Source organism: Syngnathus scovelli, chromosome 3, assembly GCF_024217435.2.
Source record: "Syngnathus scovelli strain Florida chromosome 3, RoL_Ssco_1.2, whole genome shotgun sequence".
NCBI lineage: Eukaryota > Metazoa > Chordata > Actinopteri > Syngnathiformes > Syngnathidae > Syngnathus > Syngnathus scovelli.
The window spans coordinates 4,695,838-4,720,047 of NC_090849.1; the positions used below are offsets into that span (position 1 = coordinate 4,695,838).

The 24,210-nt window shown below is 44.5% G+C and overlaps 2 protein-coding genes across 10 annotated transcripts in view; one reads left to right on the forward strand and one right to left on the reverse strand.

Moving 5' to 3' along the window:
* gtf2h2 (general transcription factor IIH, polypeptide 2) overlaps positions 1 to 24,210 on the reverse strand; it is a 103,195-nt gene that overhangs the window by 16,244 nt on the left and 62,741 nt on the right. For 7 of the 9 annotated variants that reach the window (XM_049762397.2, XM_049762395.2, XM_049762399.2 and 4 more), the window contains 4 exons: positions 16,638 to 16,836; positions 11,728 to 11,791; positions 11,445 to 11,563; positions 10,894 to 10,996 (listed from right to left, as the gene is read on the reverse strand). In XM_049762397.2, the coding sequence (XP_049618354.1) occupies positions 10,894 to 10,996; positions 11,445 to 11,563; positions 11,728 to 11,791; positions 16,638 to 16,836 (485 nt within the window). The remainder of the gene's footprint in view (positions 1 to 10,893; positions 10,997 to 11,444; positions 11,564 to 11,727; positions 11,792 to 16,637; positions 16,837 to 24,210) is intronic. The other 2 variants (XM_049762401.2, XM_049762402.2) reach the window with 2 other exon arrangements.
* On the forward strand, positions 4,592 to 7,756 carry LOC125993639 (general transcription factor II-I repeat domain-containing protein 2-like). Its single transcript, XM_049762373.2, has 2 exons — positions 4,592 to 6,260; positions 6,441 to 7,756. The coding sequence occupies exon 1, from the start codon at positions 4,814 to 4,816 to the stop codon at positions 6,245 to 6,247; it is 1,434 nt and encodes a 477-aa protein (XP_049618330.1). The 5' UTR covers positions 4,592 to 4,813; the 3' UTR covers positions 6,248 to 6,260; positions 6,441 to 7,756.

A 24,210-nucleotide genomic window follows, 5' to 3' on the forward strand; every position in this document is an offset into this window, starting at 1 on the left:
TCAAAAGACATACGTATGTGGAAGATGATTTCATCCGCCCCAAATGTTCTTGTTCAAAAGGAACAATTAAGGCTAAATTTTCAAAGAATTTGAATTTTCTGTTAACTATTTCACTGTGGGCAGAATTAGTATGCAAATTGTATTTTTGAGGATTAACTTTGTTTTTCAACAACGACAGTGCTCTCGGTCAACCAAAATGTTGATAAACCTTAAATATGAATATTTAATATTTAAGAGAGTCAAAGTGAGATTCTGTCTATCTTGGGAAAATTCCTGTGTGCGCACAATTATTAGGCAACTATTAGTGTGCAGAATTATTACGCAACTAAAGTAAAATCAGATATTTTCCCTATTCGGTTTCTATTCATTTGTTAAAGTGAGAATGAAAAACAAACAACTCAAAATTTAGTGACCGCTATAGCTATCCTTTTTTTTAATAACAGTTATAAGACATCCATTCATGGAGTTTGCCAGCTTCTTGATCTGTTGAAGATGAACTTTTTGTGCAGCAAAGCCTCCCAGACATTGTTCACAAAGGTGTACGGTTTTCCTTCAGCATTAATCTCCCATTTAAGAAGGGCCCACAAGTTCTCAATAGAATTTAGGTCAGGTGAAGAAGGAGGCCACACCATTATTCTATCATCTTTAAGGCCTTTACTGGCAAGCCACACAGTGGAGTACTTTGATGCATGTGATGGAGTATTGTCCTGCATAAAAATCAAGGTCTTCTTGAAAGAAAAAAAACGTTTACCATCCCACTTTTACTGTACCACTGCTTGAAGAAAGTGTCTTTAGAAAACTGACAGTTGGTTAATTTGAATTAATTTTTGTTTTAATTTTAGTTAATTTTAAGTCCACCTTTAACTCAAAAAGGTCCAACCAGCTCATCTTAAATAATACCAGCCAATACCAGTGCCCCGCCTCCACCTTGCTACTGTCTGATTTGAAGTGGAGCTCTGTGGCCGTTACTGATCCAGCCACGTGTCCAGGTGGTCTATCAAGAGTCACGCATTTCATCAGTCGATAAGCCCTTTGTAAAATGTGTCTTCTGATATTTCCTGGCCCAGTCTTGACATTTACATGTCTTGTTCAATGGTGGTCAGGTCAAGCCTTCCGTATCTTGGCCATGTCTCTGAGCACTTAACACCTGGTACTTCTGGGCACTCCAGGTAGATTGAAGTTGTGGAATATGGTAGAACTGGAGGTTGATGGGTTCCTGGTAGCTTCATGTTTGAGTCTTCGCAAATTCTTGGCAGTTAATTTGCGTCTTTTTTTTCCTTAACACGTTTCTTGCTACATTGTTGACTATTTGCAATGAAACGTTTAATGGGTCTGTGATCACGCCCCAATATCTTAGCAACTTCAAAAGTGCTGTATCCCTCTAAAAGACATTTTACAATTTTTGATTTTTCAGTCACTTAATCTATTTTTTTGTCCCATTTTGCTTGAGGAAAACAAGCTGCGTAATAATTATGCACACGGTGATATAGGGTGTTGATTTGCTGCTGCCCCACCATCCCTCATAACACAAATACACATCACTTGTTATGCTTGTATTGAATAAATGCTCAAGCTTATACAGCATGAAGTTGGAAAATATTCATAAAAATGATCATACAGGCAAAATACTCACTTGCCTAATAATTCTGCACACAGTGGAGTTCCATGGGACTACAGTATTTCAGGTATTTCATTATCCCGATTAGTGTGCATACACAGTGGGTCAAAAGCACTATCCACATTTTGTTCGTTTACAGCTTTAAGGATTACCGTTTTAGCCCGAATATAAGTCAAAGTCAAAGTCAAAGTCAGCTTTATTGTCAATTTCTCCACATGCCAAAGACACACAAAGAAACCGAAATTTCGTTCCCCCCTATCCCACGGTGACAAGACATGGCTCACAACAGACAAACAAGTAAACAAGTATAACAAAAGCGTGCTGAATAAATAATGAATAAATAACACAACAATAAATAAATAAATAAGAGGAGCAGAAAAAAAAAGGAGCAAGTGCGCGTACAGCAGACATTCCTGAAAATAGCGCAACAGTGCCGCACGCTACGCAGAAGGGGGTAGCGAGTTCAGGGCCCTAACAGCCTGGAGAAAGAAGCTGTTGGCGAGTCTGGTGGTGCGGGAGCGCAGGCTCCTGTACCTCTTCCCAGAGGGCAGAAGGTCAAACAAAGAGTGAGCCGGGTGACTCACATCTCTGGCAATCGAGGTTGCCTTGCGGGCGAGATGGGAGGTGTAAATGTCCTTCAGGGAGGGGAGCGAAGCACCAATAATTTTACCAGCCGTATTCATTATGCGCTGCAGGGCCTTCAAGTTCTGTTCAGTGCAGTTACCACCCCAGACAGCGATGCAACTGGTGAGGACGCTCTCAATGGTGCCACGGTAGAATGTAGACAGGACTGCCTGAGGAGCACATGCACGCCTGAGCTTCCGCAGGAAGTACAGGCGGCGCTGAGCTTTCTTTGCCAGTGACGAGGTGTTTGCGGACCAGGAGAGGTCCTCACTGATGTGCACCCCCAGGAACTTGGTGCAGCTCACCCTCTCCACCACAGCACCGTCGATGATCAGCAGCAGGTGTGTTGTGTGACCCTTCCGGAAGTCAACAATGATTTCCTTGGTCTTATTGACGTTCAGCAGGAGGTTGTTGTCCCTGCACCACGTGGTCAGAAGGTCAACTTCCGACCTGTACCGAGTCTCGTCGCCCTTCGTGATGAGACCCACCAGAGTCGTGTCGTCAGCAAACTTTACTATGCGGTTGTCGCTGTAGGTCGCAGTGCAGTCATGCGTCAGCAGGGTGAAGAGCAATGGACTGAGCACGCAGCCCTGGGGGGCCCCCGTGCTCAGCGTGATGCTGGCGGAGATTTTGTCGCCAACACGCACCACCTGAGGCCTCTGACAGAGGAAGTCCAGTAGCCAGTTGCAGAGGGAGGTACTGAGGCCCAGCTCGTCGAGTTTGCAGATGAGTCGCTGCGGCACAATGGTGTTGAAGGCAGAGCTGAAGTCCACAAACAGCAACCTCACATATGAGTCCTTTCTCTCCAGGTGGGTGAGGGCCGAGTGGAGGGCAGAGCAGATGGCATCCTCAGAGGACCGCTTGGCACGGTACGCAAACTGGAAAGGGTCAATGGTGGGGGGGAGAACGGACTTGATGTGCTCCATGGCCAGCCGCTCAAAGCACTTCATGATGATGGGCGTCAGTGCCACAGGGCGGTAGTCATTGAAGCAGGACGGTGCAGGTTTCTTCGGCACAGGAACGATGGTGGCAGCCTTGAAACACGAGGGGACGATGGCCTGCTGCAGGGAAACGTTAAAGATGTCCGTGAAGACACCCGACAGCTCCCCCGCGCAGTCCTTCAGCGCTCGACCCGGGATGTTGTCAGGGCCCGCCGCCTTACGGGTGTCAATAGCGGCAAGCGCCCTCCTCACACCGTCGGCAGAGAGGCGCAGGGGCTGCTCGTGTGGGGGGGGAGTGGTCTTCAGCGGGCAAGTGCTGTTCTGGGCGTCGAAGCGAGCAAAGAAGCGGTTCAGATCGTTCAGCAGACGGACGTCGCCCTCACAGCTCCTCGGCGCGGGCTTGTAGTCCGTGATGGTCTGAATGCCCCGCCAAAGGCTACGTGCGTCCTTGCTGTCCTTGAAGTGGGTGGAGACCTTGCACGAGAACGCCTTCTTCGCTTCTTTGATGCCTCGGGACAGGTCGGCCCTCGCTGTCCTCAAGCCAGCCTCATCCCCCGCTCTGAAAGCCTTGTCCCTGAGACGATGTTTTTTGCATTGAAATAAGACTGAAAAAGTGGGGGTCGTCTTATATTCGGGGTCGAGACATTATACCGATTTTCACTTGTGCGCAGCGGTAAATTAAAGGTTGCTGGTATCGACTGAGTATGTTGCTGTGATCGTGCGCGTCTTTGACACAAACAATGCATTTCATTGTTACTACTGTACACTGTTGTGCCGTTTGTGCGATCGTGGTTTGCTTCGTGTGCGCGCCGTTTGATTGACAGCTCCGGCGCGCTCCTTTAAGTTTGCCTCGCATCGGACATGTAGCCGTTACGCAGCGGCACGGCGACTAACGGTCGCCAGCAAATGTATTTTGTTGTCTTGATCGATGACTTATGTTTGGTGTGTTGCCGAGAGTATTTCATTTATGGTTATTTATTATTATTTTTCTTGCCAATAGAGCAATCAAAACTGAACCACGTCTTCCCTCCTGTGTTCTGACCGACACCCGGGGGGCGAAATGAGCATAACCATCCGAGCCAACCCGCTATACCAGGGGTCACCAAACTACGGCCCGCGGGCCGGATACGGCCCGTCAGCACATTTGGCCCGGCCCTCTGAACAATACCAGAGACGCTATCGGATTTGTTTTCCTATTTGGCCTCCAGAAAAAAAATCCTAGGCCCCGCCCTCTCAAAGAGAGAACGGAATAATGGCGAAAAGGTTAGGTAAGAGAAAAATTGATTCAGAATGCAGGGTATTTAACCTGCAGTGGACAAACGATTATTTTTTTGTTCAATGCAAAGAAAAGGCTGTTTGTCTCATCTGTTAAGAGACGGTGGCGGTATTCAAAGAATACAATCTTCACCGACACTATGAATCCCGTCACAAAGACAAGTACGATAGCTTGCAAGGCCAAATACGAGCAGACAAACTCTCAAAGCTAAAAAGTGGACTACTATCTCAGCAGAATACATTTGTACGCCAAGCTCAGCTGAACCAGGCATCCGTTCGGGCCAGCTTTCGGGTTGCTCAACTGATAGCAAGCAGCGGTAAGTCTTTCACTGACGGAGAGTTTGTTAAGAAATGTATGGATGCTGTCGCGGAGGAGGTGTGTCCCGAGAAGAGAGATGTATTTAATGCCGTAAGTCTGTCGGCGAGTACAATCACCAGACGCGTTGAAGAAATCGGGAGTAATGTATATGCCCAGCTGCAGCAGAAGACAAAAGAATTTGACTTTTTTTCATTAGCACTGGATGAGAGCACGGACGTGCAGGACACAGCACAACTGCTCATTTTTATTCGTGGAGTTAGCGCAAACTTTCAGATATGCGAGGAGCTGGCAGCCCTCCAAAGTCTCAAAGGGACTACAACGGGAGAGGATATTTTTGACAAAGTGTGCCAAACCATGGAGGAGTTGAACCTGGACTGGTCAAAGCTGGCTAGCATCACGACTGACGGGGCTCCTAGCATGGTGGGCGAAACTCGCGGTCTAATAGGACGCATGAACCGGGAGTTGGAAAAAAGGGGTCTCACCGCCCCGCTACGAGTCCACTGCCTGATTCACCAGCAAGCACTGTGCTGCAAAGTGTTGACGTGGGATTCTGTAATGAAGGTTGTGGTGTCGTGCATAAACTTCATCAGAGCAAAGGGACTTAAACACAGGCAGTTCCAAGAATTCCTGTCTGAACTGGAGTCTGCGCACGGAGATGTGCTGTACTACACAGAGGTCCGATGGCTGAGCCGGGGCAGAGTTTTGAGGCGTTTTTACGAGCTGCTACCCGAAATTAACGCATTTCTTCATTTAAAAGACAAAACGGTCCCAGAGCTGATCGACCCAGAATGGAAATGGCACCTCGCATTTTTAACAGACGTGACAGAAATACTTAACAGCCTTAACTTGCAGCTACAAGGCGAGGGGAAACTCATTTGCGACATGTATTCACACATAAAAGCATTTGAGGTGAAATTAGCGCTGCTTTTGGAACAAGTGAAAAAGCGCAACTTTGTCCATCTCCCTGCTACCCAAAAGCTGTCGACAGAGAACCCAGCGGTCCCGTTCCCAGCTGAAAAGTGCGTGGAAGCACTGGAAATGCTGAAGGCGGAGTTCGGTGTGCGATTTAGTGTACTACATGTTCATGCAAAAGAAATCCGTCTTTTTCAGAACCCCTTTGTTGCCGACATTGATGAAGCCCAGCCTTCATATCAGTTTGAGTTGGCTGAGTTACAGAACTGTGATGTTCTGAAAGACACATTCAAGCCCAACTGTCTCATTGACTTCTATGCCGCCCTCCCAAACGACACGTACCCTAACATCAAAAAACACGCAATGAAAATGTCCACAGTTTTTGGCAGCACGTATATCTGCGAGAAAACCTTTTCACGCATGAAACTGCTGAAAACTCCGATGAAATCAAGATTGACAGATGAACATTTGCATCAGTGCTTGAGACTGGCTGTAACTAGAATGGAACCTGATATTCAACTTCTCACCAGCCAGATGCAGGCCCACAGTTCACACTGATGAACATACATAGGTAAGCTCACTTTTCTGACTTGAATGAGTCATTTTGAGCATAAACAAATATAATCATAATAAAATCTACTGGGATAAAATCCATCTTTACAACCATACTGGTACTGAAATGTATTGTGCTGTGTAGGTGCTGTATCACTTAGTTCAGTTTCTCAACCTGCTTCCTTTGTGGTTTTCACAGGGAAGTTGATGAGAGAGAGCTGCAAACAGCGGTGTCTACAAGCCTACTGGAACCTACAAAAGGATTATAAGGAAGGAACACAAGAACTTTAAGAGACTGCTCATATGTGTCAGAGAGATTCTGTTCTGACAACTGAGCTGAACTTTTATCTGTTAAGATTGTGCATGGCACAACAGAAAGTTAATGTTCCATGGCTTTTTTTTTCTATGAAGAACCCAGAGAGAGTTATTTAGTTATTATTTATTTCATAAATAGTGTTATTTATTTCCAGTTTTTTTCTGTGAAGAACTCAGAGAGGGTTATTTAGTTATTATTTATTTCATTAATAGTGTTATTATTTATTTCCTGACTTTTTTTCTGTAAAGAACCTGGAAAGGGTTATTTGGTTATGTGTGGCTTTCTGGAAAACAATAATTTTTTTAAGCACCCCTACGATCGTCACACTTTTTCTGTTGCAAACTGACACCGGCCCCCCATCAGAGAAAGGAAAAGTTATGTGGCCCTCACAGGAAAAAGTTTGGGGACCCCTGCGCTATACAGTCCTCAGGCTCCCCAACAATAGCGGTAGCAGTTTGCATTATTTTATTGCATTTTTTTTCCTTATTCAGATTTGTTTCAAGACGACAGTTAGACTTCACTTTGATGGTTAATGCAGTTATTGCAATTTTGTTGTTACATCACAATAGATTGGTTTATTTACATTTCAAAAACCAGAAGCCATTCATTTACAAATGTGATTTCACTTTAAAACATATTTAAATGTTCAGATATTAAGATGTGATAGACAGTTTTTGTATGATTTGAATGAGGCAAAATAACATGCTTTTTCTCTCGAATACATTGTTATAATCATTTGTTTCAGATGTAATTATTTTCTGTATAAAAATTAAATTTGGTGTTCAAAAAGTCTTTTTTCAAACTTGAGTCTTGAAAAAAAGGGGGTCGTCTTATAATCGGGGTCGTCTTATATTCTGGCCAATACGGTAAATTAATTTGTTTTCTCAACATTCTATACACCAGTGTTTCCCAACCAGTGTGCCGCGGCACACCGGTGTCACGTGAGAGATGTTCCGTGGGAAATTGTCCAACATTAAATACCGAGCGAATTGTAAACAGGATTACCAAACCACAGGTCAGTTTCCGCAAGGCTAATCGTGCATGCGTGGCAAATCGGAGAATTTTGAGATTTCATGTTGTGGCATCGGCACATACTCAATTTATGTGTGTGTTGCTGTTAGTGTTGGCTCGTGAGTGAACGATTCGTTCAAAAAAGGTTGGGAAACACTGCTATACACAACACCCGACAGTCTAATGAGAGTATGGAAATGTATTTGCAGAAATTTCTGCAAAAGTCTTAAATATAGAAACTATGAGCTCATGCCCAGGGTATTCACAAAATTGCAAAATGCAAAATTTAGTTGATTTACATTGAGCTTAATTAGTATTGTTCGTTGGTAATTTGTACATTTATTGGTAAGAAGAAACTCAGTCTCGTTTGCTTTGCTTAAAATGGACATGGCAAAGTACATACGGCTTGCAAAAATCTTTACCACAAGCTTCACTTGTTTCATTCACAGGAACAGTAACCAATGTACCGTAATTTTCGGACTATAAGTCGCGTTTTTTTTCATAGTTTGAGTGGGGGGCAACTTATACTCAGGAGTGACTTATATGTTTTTTTTCACAAATTTTTACTTGATCATTAACACAACACTAACAAGTATAGTTGACCACTTCACATGTTATTTTTAGTATAGTTGATCACTTCATATGCTTTTATATCTTTATCTTGAAAATATTCAAAACATAAAAAACTAGAGAAAAAATCAAATAAAGCAATTAACACTTTAAAGTGCCATATCCAAGTCCACTGTCTGCTGTATGCTCACTTGCTCCATTTTTGCTCCTCTTATATTTATTATGTTATTTGTTTATTATTTATTCATCACTCTTATTTATTCATTGTTTGTGCCTTCTTGTTTTTTTTTTGTGTTGTTTACTTGTATGCATATTGTGTACTATGTCTTGTCACCGTGGGATAGTGGGAACGTAATTTCGATCTCTTTGTGTGTCTTGGCATATGAAGAAACCGACAATAAAGCAGACTTTGACTTTGATGAAACAACCAAATAAACAAAACAAAAAAACTACATCTGAAAAAAAAAAATATTTTCGGACGAAACTGGATGAGGGCGCTCTAAATGGGAAGGGCGTAAGAAAAATGGCACCAAAAAGAAACTCATATTTTGCAGGTAACAAACTTCAAGTTGTAAAATATGCAGCCGAAAACAGTAATCGAGCAGCAGAAAGAAAGTTTGGAGAACCGTGATGTACCAAAGCATTACTGTAATTTGAATTTCAAGAGCCGTCAGTGGCGTGGCGGTTGTTTACATAAAGGACAAACGTACGCACGTACGTACTACCGGCATCATTAGCGGCTTTGTTTCTAAGTGACAGGAGGACGCAGAGATTGAAGGAATTAAGGATTTGGAGTGACATAGAAGGTTTGAAACACTATTATGGCTTTTACGGACGCCCGGTCCTACTCTACTGAGCTCTCGTTCACCTCCGTGGATCGAAGTCGGGGGCCGGCGCTCGGCCGGGTGGAGGTCCGCGGACGGTGCATGGGGCTCGGACGTGGCTTTTAAGCACGCCCGGTCCTATTGTATGGAGCTCTCTTCCACATCGGTGGCTGGAAGTCCACGCAGCCACACACTTGGAAGTTTGTTTTGTTAAATAAAGAGCCGTTTACCAAACCCACGTCTTTCCTTGTACTTTGTTAACGCTACAATATAGTTATATAGTAGATCTGTGGAATAACGACGAGGCTGACGTCAGGACGCACGCGCGGCGTTGTTGACAAACGACAAGGAATTTGATAGATGGATTTAATGATTTAAAGTGCACAGATGGTTTGATAATATTGCTTATATAATAGTTATTTGAAATATAATTTATATATCGTTATAAGGGCCTGTGGAATATTTTGAAGTGCAAGCGCCGTCAGCCGCGCGCACCCATTGTTGACAAAGAACGATCGATGGATTTAATGAATTGGAGTGACACCGATGGTTTTATAAACGTGTTATTTATGTAATAGTTCTCTTTAATAACTCTATATGTTACATCAGGCCCATTCTCAGCTCTTCGTTTGTGTTTGTCACGTTAGCATACCTATCGTTTAGCCTGTTGTTGCTCGTTCATGACTGTTCTTGGTGTGGGATTTTGTCGAATAAATTGCCCCCCAAAATGCGACTTATACTCCGGAGCGACTTTTTTTTTTTTTCACTTTTTGGGGCAATTTATTGCTGGTGCGACTTATACTCCGGAGCGACTTATAGTCCGAAAATTACGGTAGTAACCGCATGGCCCCAAAAAAGTGTAATGAAGAACCAACTACACAGGGCAGAACTAGGCTGTTTTGGGGTAGAACAGATACAATGGAAAAGGAGCTCTAGAGCAGCGGTCCCCAATCACCGGGCCGCAGACCGTTCCACGGGTCATTTGGTAGCGGGCCACACAGAAAAAAATATATATAGTATATATATTTTTTTATCAACGATCAATTAATTCAGGTCAAGATGCTCATCCTGGTCACGTAACATGTTTCCCCAGTCGAGCTCACAAAGCTAGCAAAACTAAGTACGAATTTAGTTTGAAAAATATTAAAAAATTGGGGATTCTCTCCCAATTACATACGTCGGTGCATCTGTGCTTCTTGACACAGGTTAATTCAGGTCAAAACGCTCGTCCCGGTCACGTGACATGTTACCCCAGTCGAGCCCGCGAAGCTAGCAAAAATGAGTACGAAAAAGAAATGTTTGGAAAACATCTTTGGAAAGAGGAAAAGGCCCAATGTGGAGACAGAAGAAGAGGCTAAAACTTCCAACAAAAAGAAAGATGGATTAAAATCAAGGCAGAATATCCTGAGATCGCCACAAAAGCACTGAAAACCCTGCTTCCCTTTCCAACATTCTATTTTTATGAAGCAGGATTTTCTGCGGTTACAGCGACCAAAACAAAGCTACGGAGCAGATACTTAATGGTGAGTTTTATTTTTATGGGGTTTGTACTTGTTTTTATGCCAGTCGTATCGTTTTATTTCAAGATTCAATAATTTTTATTGATCATGTTTGAGCATTTCATCGTATTTATATATTTCCAATAAATGTATTTATTTGTTTATTTATTTATTTATTTATATATATATATACATATATAAAGGCCGGTTCGTGAAACTGTCTGACATGTAAAAGGTCCGTGGCACAAAAAAGGTTGGGGACCGCTGCTCTAGAGCGCATCCCAGCACTCCTATTTTGGTTCACACCGAATAACCGAACAGTTATTCCTTTAAAGCCTCTGTGTTGGACTTTGGGAACAACATACACAGCTTCTCAAAGAGGGTGAATAGAAATACCGGTATTAACTGTGGCACTAACATTTTGTAACTAACCTTTTTTCTGGGGTGTTTTCGACTGGTGTTTCAATGAAGACATGTAGAGGAAAGAGGTGGTGAAACGATCTGGCGAGGTGCGGGGCTGACACGAGAGTCAAACCTTGAGACAAAATAACATGACATAAAAATAATGAGCTTCTTTTAAGCCTAAACATATTTAAAGCAATATATACGTGGCTATACTGGAATCACAAAAGTCAAACACCCTAAAATTGGTGGAGTTTGGAATTTTACCCAGTACCAAGTCCATGACCAAACTGGGCGCAAGCGCCACAGTCTTCTTTTACTGATGACTACCACTAAGGTCACTAGTGATGGCAATAAAGGAAGCAGTAATGACAACCATCAAAGGCAGCATGTGTCCCAATGCTGCCTGCCAACAGACACATAACAAGCCGTTATTATCACTGGAAATGACATTGGACACTGCGATTTTATAATGCAAAAGCAGCATGCAGCCTTAGCATTAACATTAGCATTCTTACTGTCTCGTCATTATAAAATTGAAATCATGTAACCTAATAACACATAGCTTCAGCCAGACATACCACAGACTTTACATTCCACTGGAAGTTCCAAGTACTTTGCATGGCACTGCGGACACAAATACCCTCCCAAAGAGAGACCTGGATCATTGGTACCATCCAACAGACTGTAAGACAAACAACTGACATTACAAGATTTTAAATTCTGGTGAAAAGGTTCGTTAACTACACAAAGTCAGACCCTGAATTAGAACATAGCTATAGTTTTGGGGGCAATAAATTAATGTTTTTTGATGAGTACAGTACATGCTCTCTTGTATTATCTTGTTTCAAGTGGTTTACTTACGCCATGCTGAAAGAGGGTTTGGCGTTCTGATCAGTCGAAGAGCTAAAGGTATGCTGGGGGAACCCTGATTAAAGAAAGGAAAAAAATTAAATGATGTTAAACAAATATTCAGTTCATCAAGATGTCGTCATCATTAACATCATATCAAATTATTTGTTATTTTTAAGACTTAAGTACCCAATGTGGTGCTCTGGCTAGGATTTTAAACGACTGGCTTGGGGCCTGAGGAAGTACAGTACATTGCCCTTTCTTGCACAAAGCGTTCACATGCGCAGACCAGTTAAGTTTGTCGTCCAGCAACACTCCAAGATATTTACAGGTCTGCACTATCTCCACACAGTCTCCATTGATAGTCACTGGCTCAGGACGAGGCCTGGGCCTCCTGAAGTCCACCGCTATTTTCCTGGACTTGTTTAAGTACAGGTGGTTGGAGCCACTGTCCCATTGAATAACAGATTCAGAGATCATTTCGACAAAATATCCACTAGTTCCCCTCCAGACCTGCAGGGGGCAGAAAAAAAACCCAGCCACATCACTATTCACCAAACTTCCTGTCAGGTGCCAGGGAACGGCCATATTGCCTAGAGACCAGTATAAGAGCTGGGTAACAAAGAAGGGAAGGGAAAGAAAGAAAACTTAAACAGAGAATGCAAAGAAAAGAAACACAAAGCGACTCCTCAGTTTTTGGTCACACACAACTCTGTTATCAACCTAACTAATCACCCTCTCATTAATTGTGCAATAAACTGCAAAAGGAAAAAGAAAAGAGCAAGATCTGAGTTGTTTTTGCATTCTAAAGACCAAGGCTCTTTTTCAAGTTTGGGCAAAGAACTAAGGAAAATCAGGACAACTTGACAGTTGATAACCAGCGTGGCAGCAAAGACAAAGGATAAACGGCCTTAAGTCAATGCAGTCAACGCAAAGAACAACTGCTAGTATGCCGGAAGAACCCAGTGGTAAAACAATCAAGCAGCTGAAGCAAGAGAGAACCTCAGCTAAAATTGCTTTCTCCAAGCAGGCCAACTTCCTAAACAGAGCTGTTGGACACCTGACAAGTTCTCAGTTCACTTGCACGGGATGTTAACCGTAACAATGACAGCTACGAACCTACTGGCTGAACTGGAAGAAGTGACATTGGATAAGCAGAAACAGATGGACCTGGCAAAGACCATAGAGGACTGCAACATCAGCCTGAACAAAGTTAGGTGAACAGTGCAGCCCAACCTCTGGTCCAGGTATGGGGAAAGTGAGCTGATGTTTGCAATTGAGGAGGCAGAATCAATGACAGCTATGAACTCGGCCTACTGGGTGAACTGGAAGAAGTGACATTGGATAAGCAGCAACAGATGGACCTGGCAAAGACCATAGAGGAGTGCAACATCAAACTGAACAAAGTTGGGTGAACAGTGCAGTCCAAACTCTGGTCCAGGTATGGGGAAAGGGAGATGATGTTTGCAATTGAGGAGGCAGAATCAGCTTGCGAATGGGCTCATGTGATTCCTGTATCCATCCAGAAGTTTGGGAACGACACTACCATTGTTGGCTGTATTAGAGGTGGACAGGAAGAGGAGTACAGGGGCCTGGTCCGGTGCTTCGGCGATGGTGTGGCTCCAACCACGTGCACCTAAACACCACGAAGTCCAGGGAAATGGTGGTGGACTGTTTTAATGTGTACAGAAAATACTGTAAACACGCTGAATATAAATACTTGAAATTCCCTGTGTGTGTTTTCAGTAAGAGGATTAAAAGATTACAGTGATCCGCGATTACATCGCGGATTTTTTCCAGCCCAAAAAAAGTTGTTATAATAAGAGTTCTAAAAACATATTTGCAGTGTTGTACTTTGTTATAAAAGAAGTTGTTATAATAAAAGACTTCTGAAAACATATATACAGTATTGTACCTTGTTATAAAAAATGGTTATAAGAATAAAAGAGTCCTAAAATGATATTTACAGTATGTATACTTTCGCTACATCTACATTACAGCTACAAAATGTGCGTAGTGCTGCTATGGTAACTTGGGCCCACTAGAAGTCACTGTTTAACCAAGGTTAACAACAGAACGTCACATCTACATACTGTATCTTGCACACCCACACACGTACAGTATCTCACAAAAGTGAGTACACCCCTCTCATTTCTGCAATGTTTCATTTATATCTTGTCATGGGACAACACGGAAGAAATGACACTTTGATCCAATGTTGAGTGGTCACTGTAGAGCTTGGATAGCAAAGTAAATGTATTGTTACTTCAAAGTAACTCAAAATACAACAATGAATATGTAAAATGCTGGCAACAAAAGTGAGTACACCCCAACTGAAAATCTCAAAATAAGCCAAAATTGGAACCAATTAGGCATTTTTCCTCCCTGTGTAATGCGACTAGTTAGTGTACCAAGGTGTTAGGTGTGATTGGGGATTAGGTGTATTAAATTAGGTATTTTCACTCTCATACTGGTCACAGGAAGTTCAACATGGCACCTCATGGCAAAGAACTCTCTGAGGATCTAAAAAAAATAATTATTGCTCTACATAAAGATGGCCTAGGCTATAAGAAGATTGCCAACACCCTGAAACTGAGCTGTAGCACGGTGGACCATACAGCGGTTTAAGAGGACAAGTTCCATTCAAAACAGGCCTCGCCATGGTCGACCAAAGAAGTTGAGTGCACGCACTCAGTGTCATATTAAGAGGTTGGCTTTGGAAAACAGGCGTATGAGTGCTGCCAGCATTGCTGTAGAGGTTGAAGGGGTGGGGGTTCAGTATGTCAGTGCTCAAACCATACGCCACACACTGCATTCAATTGGTCTGCATGGCTGTCGTCCCAGGAAAAAGCCTCTTCTAAAAAAGATGGACAAGGAATCTCGCAAAAGGTTTGCTGAAGACAAGCAGACTAAGGATATGGGTTACTGGAACCATGTCCTGTGGTCTGATGAGACCAAGATAAACATATTTGGTTCAGACGCTGTCCAGCGTGTGTGGCGGCAACCAGGTGAAGAGTACAAAGACAAGTGTCTTGCCTACAGTCAAGGATGGTGGTGGGAGCGTCATGGTCTGTGGCTGTATGAGTGCTGCTGGCACTGGGGAGCTACAGTTCATTGAGGGAACAAGGAATGCCGACATGTACTGTGTAATACTGAAGCAGAGCATGATACCCTCCCTCTGTAAACTGGGCCGCGGAGCAGTATTCCAACACGATAACGACCCTAAACACACCTCCAAGACGACCACTGCCTTCCTAAAGAATCTGAGGGTGAAGGTGATGGACTGGCCAAGCATGTCCCCAGACCTAAACATCTGTGGGGCATCCTCAAACGGAAGGTGGAGGAGCGCAAGGTCTCCAACATCCACCAGCTCCGAGAGGTCACCATGGAAGAGGATTCCAGTGGCGACCTGTGAAGCTCTGGTGAACTCCATGCCTAAAAGGGTTACGGCTGTGCTGGAAAATAATGGTGGCCACACAAAATATTGACATTTGGGTCCAATTTTGACATTTTCAGTTGGGGTGTACTCACTTTTGTTGCCAGCATTTTACACATTCATTGTTGTATTTTGAGTTACTTTGAAGTAACAATAAATTTACTTTGCTATCCAAGCTCTACAGTGACTACTTAACATTGGATCAAAGTGTCATTTCTTCAGTATTGTCCCATGACAAGATATAATTAAAAATTGCAGAAATGAGAGGGGTGTATTCACTTGCGATACTGTAAAATATTTATATTTTCAATATTTATACAATATTTTCTACATGTTATTTATACTATTAATGTATTATTTACATGTTTGAAAGTATTATTTGATGGTCTAATAATAACATATGCACTTAAATGGTTTCATATACAGTTATTGACACACAAAAAATGTACAGATGAGCGGGTGACCCTGCTTCGCAGATTTCACTTATCACGGGGTGGTTTTGGAACCAATTTTCCGCGATAAACAAGGAATTACTGTATTTCAACCGAACCGCTTAGCCTCACGAGGGTTGTGGACGTGCTGGAGCCTATCACAGTGGTCTTTGGGCGGTAGATGGGGTACACCCTGAAGTGGTCGCCAACCAACCACATGGTAAAACATTCACACCCACAATCACACCTACAGACAATTTGGAGAGGTCAATCGGCCTACCGTGCATGTTTGTGGAATGTGGGAGGAAATCGAAGTACCCAGAGAAAACCCATGTAGGCAATGTGAGAAAATGCAAACTCCACTCTGACCTGTGAGGTGAACGTGCTAACCAGTGCACCAACATGCCGTCCCTATTAACAATTATAGTTATTGCAAATGTATATACTGGACAAATTGTCCTCACTGCTTATCAGTAATTAGCTAGACCTACAAGGACTTAGCTAGAACTACATGATCTGACACATTTGTAGGTTTAATAAAATGCAAATAAATTAAAGAAACAAAAAAGTACATATGATGCCATTTTGTTTTGTTTTGTTTCATTTCATTTTCGTTTTTGAATAATGTTATTTTGTTTCGTTTCAGTTGCTACCATGAATTGGACCGGTGAGCATCGCGCTTTCATTGTGGAAACGTTTATCAAGAACAAATCTGTAACTGCAACACGAGCGTTCCGTTTACGCTTCAGACTTGGTAGACATGACCCCGTACCTGCTCGAAACACGATCTTGTTGTGGGTTACTAACTTCAGAGCCAGTGGATCAGCATTGAAACAAAATCAACTGGCCAACGTGGCACCTCCAGAACTCCAGAAAATGTGGCAGCGGTAAGACCAAAATAACATTATTTTATTATTTTCCCAAAAAATTCATTATTTAGAAAAAAAAAAAAAAGTTTCTTTAAAATCACAAATGTGTCCGATCATCTGTACATATTCTCATTTGCAACAGAGACAAGATAGAAAATGAACAAAGGTAAACATCAGTATACTAACCCATACGTATTAATGAGCATTCAGATGAGGAGCTGGCAGGGGGAGGCTTCACATGCAGGGTCAGTAGCAGCTCTTTGAAATGGCTCTCATCCAGGATGACATGGTATGACCCACCAGTTTCCCTCGTCAATATAGTACACACCCGAACTTCCGCAGACAGGCCGATTACAGACACTCGAACCTTCAGTGATTTCATGGTCTGACAATGGCATGAAACAGCAATGGGAAAAAAAACACAATTACAAATGATGGCATAGGAAAATTCTAATAAAAAAAAAAATTCTCCTTACATTCCGCAAAGACCATTTCATAATCCTGCAAATGACAACGGCTGCATTGTATCACATGACAGACGCACATGACAGACGCATATGACATGACGCACACATGTGAAAAATTGTCACGGCCTGTGGCATACCCTGCGTATTATCTCTCGTGATTGGATCATTTAGTGCAGGGGTGACAAACTCATTTGTGTCGCGGGCCGCATTGTAGTCATAGTTTCCCTTGGAGGGCCATTATGACGGTCAACGGCTTCTATATACATACAGTATAGGCTACACAACAAACTGATGAATAACTAGTTTTGAAATCAGAGACTAGTAAAATCTGTTCAAATAGTTCAAAAAGATGAATGGTAATAAAAACTAGAAAATGCAATTTCTGGAGAAATTGCGTGTGAAGGCAAAGAAGCTGAATAAGAACCTGTTTGACTTGCGGTTTCCAGCTGAGACTGTGGTCAATTATTACTCCCAGAAAGGAGTTTTCATAAACTCTATCTAATCTGGTGTTATCACACAATACTTCAATAGTTATGTCTTCTGGGATTTTTCGTTTACCAAAAATCATAAAATTGGTTTTCTTTATGTTAAGAGATAATTTATTTGAGTCAAACCACAGTTTTAGCTTGGCAAGCTCATCAGAGACAGTCTTCATTAGTTGTTGTAAGTTCTCTCCTTCACAATAGATATTTGTGTCATCAGCAAAAATGACAAATTTCAAAATATTAGAGGTGTTAATTATATAATTAATATATAATATGAATAATTTTGGTCCCAATATTGATCCTTGTGGAACACCGCAGGTTATATTTAAAAGCATTGATTTTTTCTCTCCCATCTGCACGAACTGTTGCCTATGTTCTAAATAGCTTTTTATCCAACTGAACCCTATTCCTCTAATCCCATACCTTTCCAGTTTTTGAAGCAAAATGTCATGATTAATTGTATCAAAGGCCTGTTTAAGGTCAATAAAAACTCCTATGGCAAACTTCTTGTCATCAATGCTTGTTGACAGTTCTTCCACAAATTTAATTAAAGCTAAAGATGCAGATCGCTTTGGCCTAAAACCATATTGAGTATCAGTTAATATCTCACACTTATCAATAAAACTGTCCAATCTAACAGCAAATATCTTCTCCAAGATTTTGGAAAATTGAGGAAACAATGAGACCGGCCTGTAGTTGGTGTAAAAATTCTTCTCACCGTCCTTATAGATGGGAACGACTTTGGCTATTTTCATTTTTGTGGGAAAGGAGCCCAGTTTCAGCGAGAGGTTTCAGATATGTGCTATGGGATCTGCTATAGCTAGTATTACATATTTAATTAAGAATAGATCAATATCCTCACAAATCCTTGTCAAAGTCAAAGTCAAAGTCAGCTTTATTGTCAATTTCTCCACATGCCAAAGACACACAAAGAAACCGAAATTTCGTTCCCCCCTATCCCACGGTGACAAGACATGGCTCACAACAGACAAACAAGTAAACAAGTATAACAAAAGCGTGCTGAATAAATAATGAATAAATAACACAACAATAAATAAATAAATAAGAGGAGCAGAAAAAAGGAGCAATTGCTCGTACAGCAGACATTCCCGAAAATGATGTTTTGTTCTTAAATTGGTTAACAATATCAATGATTTCAGTTTTATCTGTATCTCTCAAAGATGGTAGCCGAGTTTCGTTCCCTAAAATATTGTGATACACCTCCCCTTTGTGGAGGGATTATCTCATCTGCCAGCTTGGGCCCTACATTCACAAAGAATTTATTGAATCCTGCCACCACTTAATCACTATTTTTAATTATCTTACCATTTTCAAATAATTCATTTGGAAATCCAGCACTTGTTTTTTTTTTCTTCTTATAGTCGTCATCTGATGGCGCCGCAGATGGCTGCCATGGTGAGTCGCTCTCTGTTTCTTTGTCTTATTTTGTGTGTTTTCTGTGTCTTCTGCTGTCCATCCCGGATCACTTTTACTAGAGAAGCACTGTTAAACATCGGTCAGTCTTCTTCTGGTATTTTCTCTCCTGTTCTCTCTGATTCAGACTGTTTGTCGGAGATTTTAGCCGGAGCGGCGGTGCTATACAAGCTAGCGCGACGGCGGCGACGCGGAAAACGAGCTCGCTGACCAGCTAAACAGGTTCTACTGCAGGTTTGATCGGTCCTCCCACACAACGGGATCTCCTGCAGCACAATCCACACAATCCACATACTCACCTCCCCCCACAACTGCTCTGTCCACACCTCCATCACCGTGGTCACCGACTCTCTCTCTCAACATGGGACTGCACTACATCCTGCAACACCTGGACACCCCAGGAAAGTACTTCAGCTCGGCGTTCAACACCATCGCTCCTGACATCCCCCAACAGAAGCTCATCCAGCTCGCGGTGCCTGCCTCCACCTGTCAGTGGATCACCAGCTTCCTGACCAACAGGAGACAGCGTGTGAGGTTGGGGAGCATCACATCTGACACCCTGACCACCAACACTGGAGCCCCTCAGGGATGCGTCCTCTCCCCACTGCTCTTCTCTCTCTACACCAATGGTTTCTCCGCAGGTGACTCTCCTGTGAAGCTCCTGAAGTATGCAGACGACACCACTCTCATCGGACTGATCCAGAACGGTGATGAGACTGCGTACAGACAGGAGGTGGAGCGGCTGGTCCACTGGTGCAGCCAAAACCACCTGGAGCTGAACCCGCTCAAGACCGTGGAGATGACAGTGGACTTCAGGCGAGGCCCTTCACCACTTTCACCCCTCACTATCCGCAGTAATACTATTCTCTCGACAGACACCTTCAAGTTCCTGGGAACCACAATCTCTCGAGACCTGAAATTGACCGGCCACATAGACTCTGTCCGAAAGAAGGCCCAGCAGAGACTGTATTTCCTGAGACAGCTCAAGAAGTTCAACCTGCCGCGTGAGCTGCTGAAGACCTTCTACACTGCCATCATCCAGTCTGTCCTCTGCACCTCCATCACTGTCTGGTTTGGGATCGGCCTCCAAACAAGACAAGCACAGACTGCAACGGACAATAAGGACTGCAGAAAAGATAATTGGAATCAACCTCCCATCTATCTACTTGTCCAGGACCAGGAAACGTGCAAATAACATCTTTACAGACCCTTCTCACCCAGGTTGCAGTCTGTTTGAACTACTCCCCTCCGGACGGCGTTATAGAGCTCTGTACATTAAAACCAGCAGACACAGAGACAGCTTCTTCCCCCAGGCTGTCGCTCTGATGAACTCACACCACTCTTAGAGTCTCAGAGTCATTACTGTGCAATAACATCCTGCTCTCCACACCTTTTTTGAATTGTCTACACTGTTTGTACTATGTGTCCTCTCTGCATTCATTGCAGCCTGGTCATCCTAGAAGAGGGACCCTCCCATCTGTGGTCTCTTCTCAAGGTTTCTCATTTCCCCTAGCTGGAGTTTTGAGTTTTTCCTTGCCCTCTTGGGAGTTTAAGATCAGGGGATGTTTGAGAATATCTTCCATTTTTCAGATGTCCTGAGTGTTGTTGTTAGTCACCTAAATGTTGAACAGAGGCTGTGATTTACCGAAGTCAAATTCCTTGTTTGGCACGCTCAAACATGGCGAATAAAAAACTCTTGAATCTCTTGAATCTCTCTTGAATAATCAGCAATATTAAAATAATAAAAGGCTTGCAATATTTCAGTTGATTTGTAACGAATCCAGAATGTATGACATTTTTGTTTTTTTAATTGGATTACAGAAAATAAAGAACACAATTGTCATGCGGTCGCGTTTATTTTTCCGGGTTTCTGTCTCGTCGATGTCGTAATTTTACTTCCGGTTTTATTTTGTTGTTCCTTCCGATTCAGTTTGTGTTTCCTTCCTCGGTGTTGGTTGTCTTGTCTTCCCTGATCCCGATTGTGTGCACCTGCGTAATCGATACTAATTGTCATCACCTGTGTCCCCGCCCTTTTGTGTGTATTTAGTCTGTGTCTTCCCCTTGTCTTGTGCCAGTGTGTCTTGCCTCGTCCCGACCACCAGCGATCCCTTGATGCCTGAACTCTCTGTAAGAACCCTCCTTTTTGTCTCGCCACCGAGCGACGCTTTTGTTTGTGCCTTGGTCTCCATCGCCTTTTTGTCTCGCCCCAGTGCGACTCCTTTAGTTGGTACTTTTTGCTACGCGTTTTCCCTCGTAAGAGGCGTTTTGATTTGTACTTTTAGCCTTTTGACTCGCCTCAGTGCGACACCTTTTGTTTGTACTTTTTGCCACGTGTTTTCCCTCGCAAGAGGCGATTTGATTTGTACTTTCGCTCTGTGTGCTTGCTGGAATAAATCCAAGATAGAAACGACTCTGCATCCGAGTCCTTCGCCTTGTTCCCGGCCTGACAGTACACACTGGCCAGACATGGACTCGGCAGAGTCGGAGCACCTGTGCGCCGCAGTGCGCTCCCATGCCTCACTGCTCGCCCAGCACCAGAGGGAAGTGGGCGACTTGGGAGAAGAGATCCGAGGACTCGCTAAGAATCAAGAAGATTTCAGAGGAGCGGTCGCCACCCAAGTAGCAAAGCTGGGTCAGCAAATGCAGGAAGTGCTCTCGCTCTTAAACGCGGGACCAGCAGCGACCTCCAGTACACCCGTCGCTTCCCCCGTTACTCCCCTTGCAATAGCTCCCATGACTGGCGGTGCCAGACTGGCTCCTCCAGAGCGCTACTCCGGAGAACCCGGCCTTAGCCGGGCCTTTATTACAGAATGCGAGATGCATTTTGAGAGTTCCCCAGCAGATTTCCCCACCGAGCGCTCCAAGGTGGCCTACATGGTATCATACCTGACGGGAAGGGCCCGCACGTGGGCCACCGCGGAATGGGCCAGGGATTCCATCTCCTGTCGCTCTCTCCCCGGTTTCATCCAGGCCCTGTGAACGGTGTTCGATCCAATCTCCGCTGACCGAGACAAGGCTCGCCAACTCTGTCAGATAGTCCAGGGACAAGACACCGTCGGAGACTACGCCATCCGGTTCCGCACGCTGGCCGCGGTGAGCGGGTGGAACGCGGCGGCACTATATGACATCTTCCTCCGGGGCCTGTCTGGACCCATACAGGATCAGCTAATCCCCTTAGACCTTCCCACCGACCTCGACGCCCTCATCGCTCTGGCTATCCGCACTGACAACCGGCTGCAAGAGTGGAGGAAGCACCGACGCAGCAACGCCCCCGCCTTCGTCCCAGTAGCCGGCCCTGACGTTCACCACTCCAGGCTGTACGGGGATCGGCAGCGCCAGGAGCCAGAACCGATGCAGTTGGGCAGAGCTAAGTTAACAGAGGAGGAGAAGTTACGGCGGCGCCGAGAGGGAAGATGCTACTACTGCGGCGAGCTCGGACACCTCCTTCTCTCCTGTCCAGTGAGGAGGACCCTGAAGGTAAGCGCCTTCTCTGCGGCTCTGTCCCCGGGGCGAGTGCTCCCCAAGGGCAGGATTACACAGATGGGAAGAGAAATAGAACTCGAAGTATTAATAGACTCCGGAGCGGACGAAAGCTTGATAGACTGGGCATTTGCTCGCCGGTGGGGGGTAAAGACTGAGCTACTGAACACTCCCGTGAAAGCCAAGGCACTCAATGGACAGGCACTCTTTGAGATAACTCACATAACAGAACCAGTCTCGCTGTCAATTGGTCCCCACCAGGAGAACATACGGCTACATGTCGTGACCTCTCCAATGAACCCTCTCATTCTCGGGTATCCATGGCTTCAACGCCACAACCCCGCTATAGACTGGGGATCAGGGGAAATAACGGGATGGGGGTCCGACTGTCATGATTCCTGTATCAAGTCTAACCCGCGCCCTGTGCCTCCTGCTCCAGACGCGCCAACCCCAGACCTAACCGGGGTCCCTGCGTGTTACCACCAATGGGCCGAGGTATTCAGCAAGGCCAAGGCTACCTCTCTGCCTCCCCACCGTCCGTATGATTGCGCCATTGACCTCCTGCCGGGTTCAACCATACCCAAGGGGAGGCTTTATTCTCTTTCGGGACCTGAGAAGCAAACCTTGAATGAATATATAGACTCCTCCCTGCAAGCAGGACTGATTCGACCATCGTCGTCGCCTGCGGGGGCGGGGTTCTTTTTCGTGGGCAAGAAGGACGGCACCCTACGTCCCTGCATTGATTATAGTCCCCTCAATCAGATCACCATCAAGAATCGGTATCCGCTCCCACTGATGTCGACCGTGTTCGACCAATTACAGCAAGCCCGGGTGTTCACAAAGTTAGATCTGCGCAACGCCTACCATCTGGTGCGCATCCGGGAAGGGGACGAATGGAAGACAGGGTTCAACACCCATCGAGGACATTTTGAATACCTCGTCATGCCATTTGGCCTCACCAATGCTCCCGCTGTGTTTCAGGCCATGATAAACGATGTTTTGAGAGACTGTTTGGACCGGTTTGTGTACGTATATTTGGACGATATTTTGATTTATTCCCCAGATCTGAAGACCCATAGGGTTCACGTCGAGACGGTGTTGCAACGACTCCTTGAACACCAACTATACGTAAAGGCCGAGAAAAGTGAATTCCACAAGAGCACCGTTTCTTTTCTCGGCTTCATCGTAGCCCCGGGCAAGGTAGAGATGGACCCGGCGAAAGTAAGCGCGGTAAAGGAATGGCCTACCCCTGACTCACGCAGGAAGGTGCAGCAATTCCTGGGCTTTGCCAATTTTTATCGGCGGTTCATCAAGGGCTTCAGTGCCACAGCGGCTCCCTTGCACGCGCTCACGTCTCCTAAAGTCCCCTTCCGCTGGTCAGCAGAGGCGGAGGCGGCCTTCCAGGAGCTAAAGAACCGTTTCAGCACCGCTCCCATCCTCACGCTTCCTGATCCGACGCGGCAGTTTGTGGTGGAGGTGGACGCCTCCAATCAAGGAGTAGGTGCCATCCTTTCACAGAGGGCCAAGAGCGACAACAAGCTCCATCCGTGCGCGTTCCTGTCTCGACGGCTGACGCCCGCCGAACAGAATTATGATGTGGGGGATCGCGAACTGTTGGCAGTAAAGCTGGCATTGGAAGAATGGAGACATTGGTTAGAGGGAGCACAGCAGCCTTTTTTGGTCTGGACAGACCATAAAAATTTAGAATACATAAAGTCAGCTAAGAGACTGAATTCACGCCAAGCCCGCTGGTCACTTTTTTTCAATCGTTTTAACTTCACACTGTCCTACAGACCGGGAACCAAGAACACCAAGCCTGACGCCCTCTCCCGTGTTTTCAACTCGGATCCAGAAATTAAGAAGCCCGAAACCATCCTGCCTCCTCATTGCCTG

Bases quoted from the DNA above. Each gene is read 5' to 3' on its own strand.
- LOC125993639 (XM_049762373.2), top strand. From the start codon at position 4,814: ATGGATGCTGTCGCGGAGGAGGTGTGTCCCGAGAAGAGAGATGTATTT.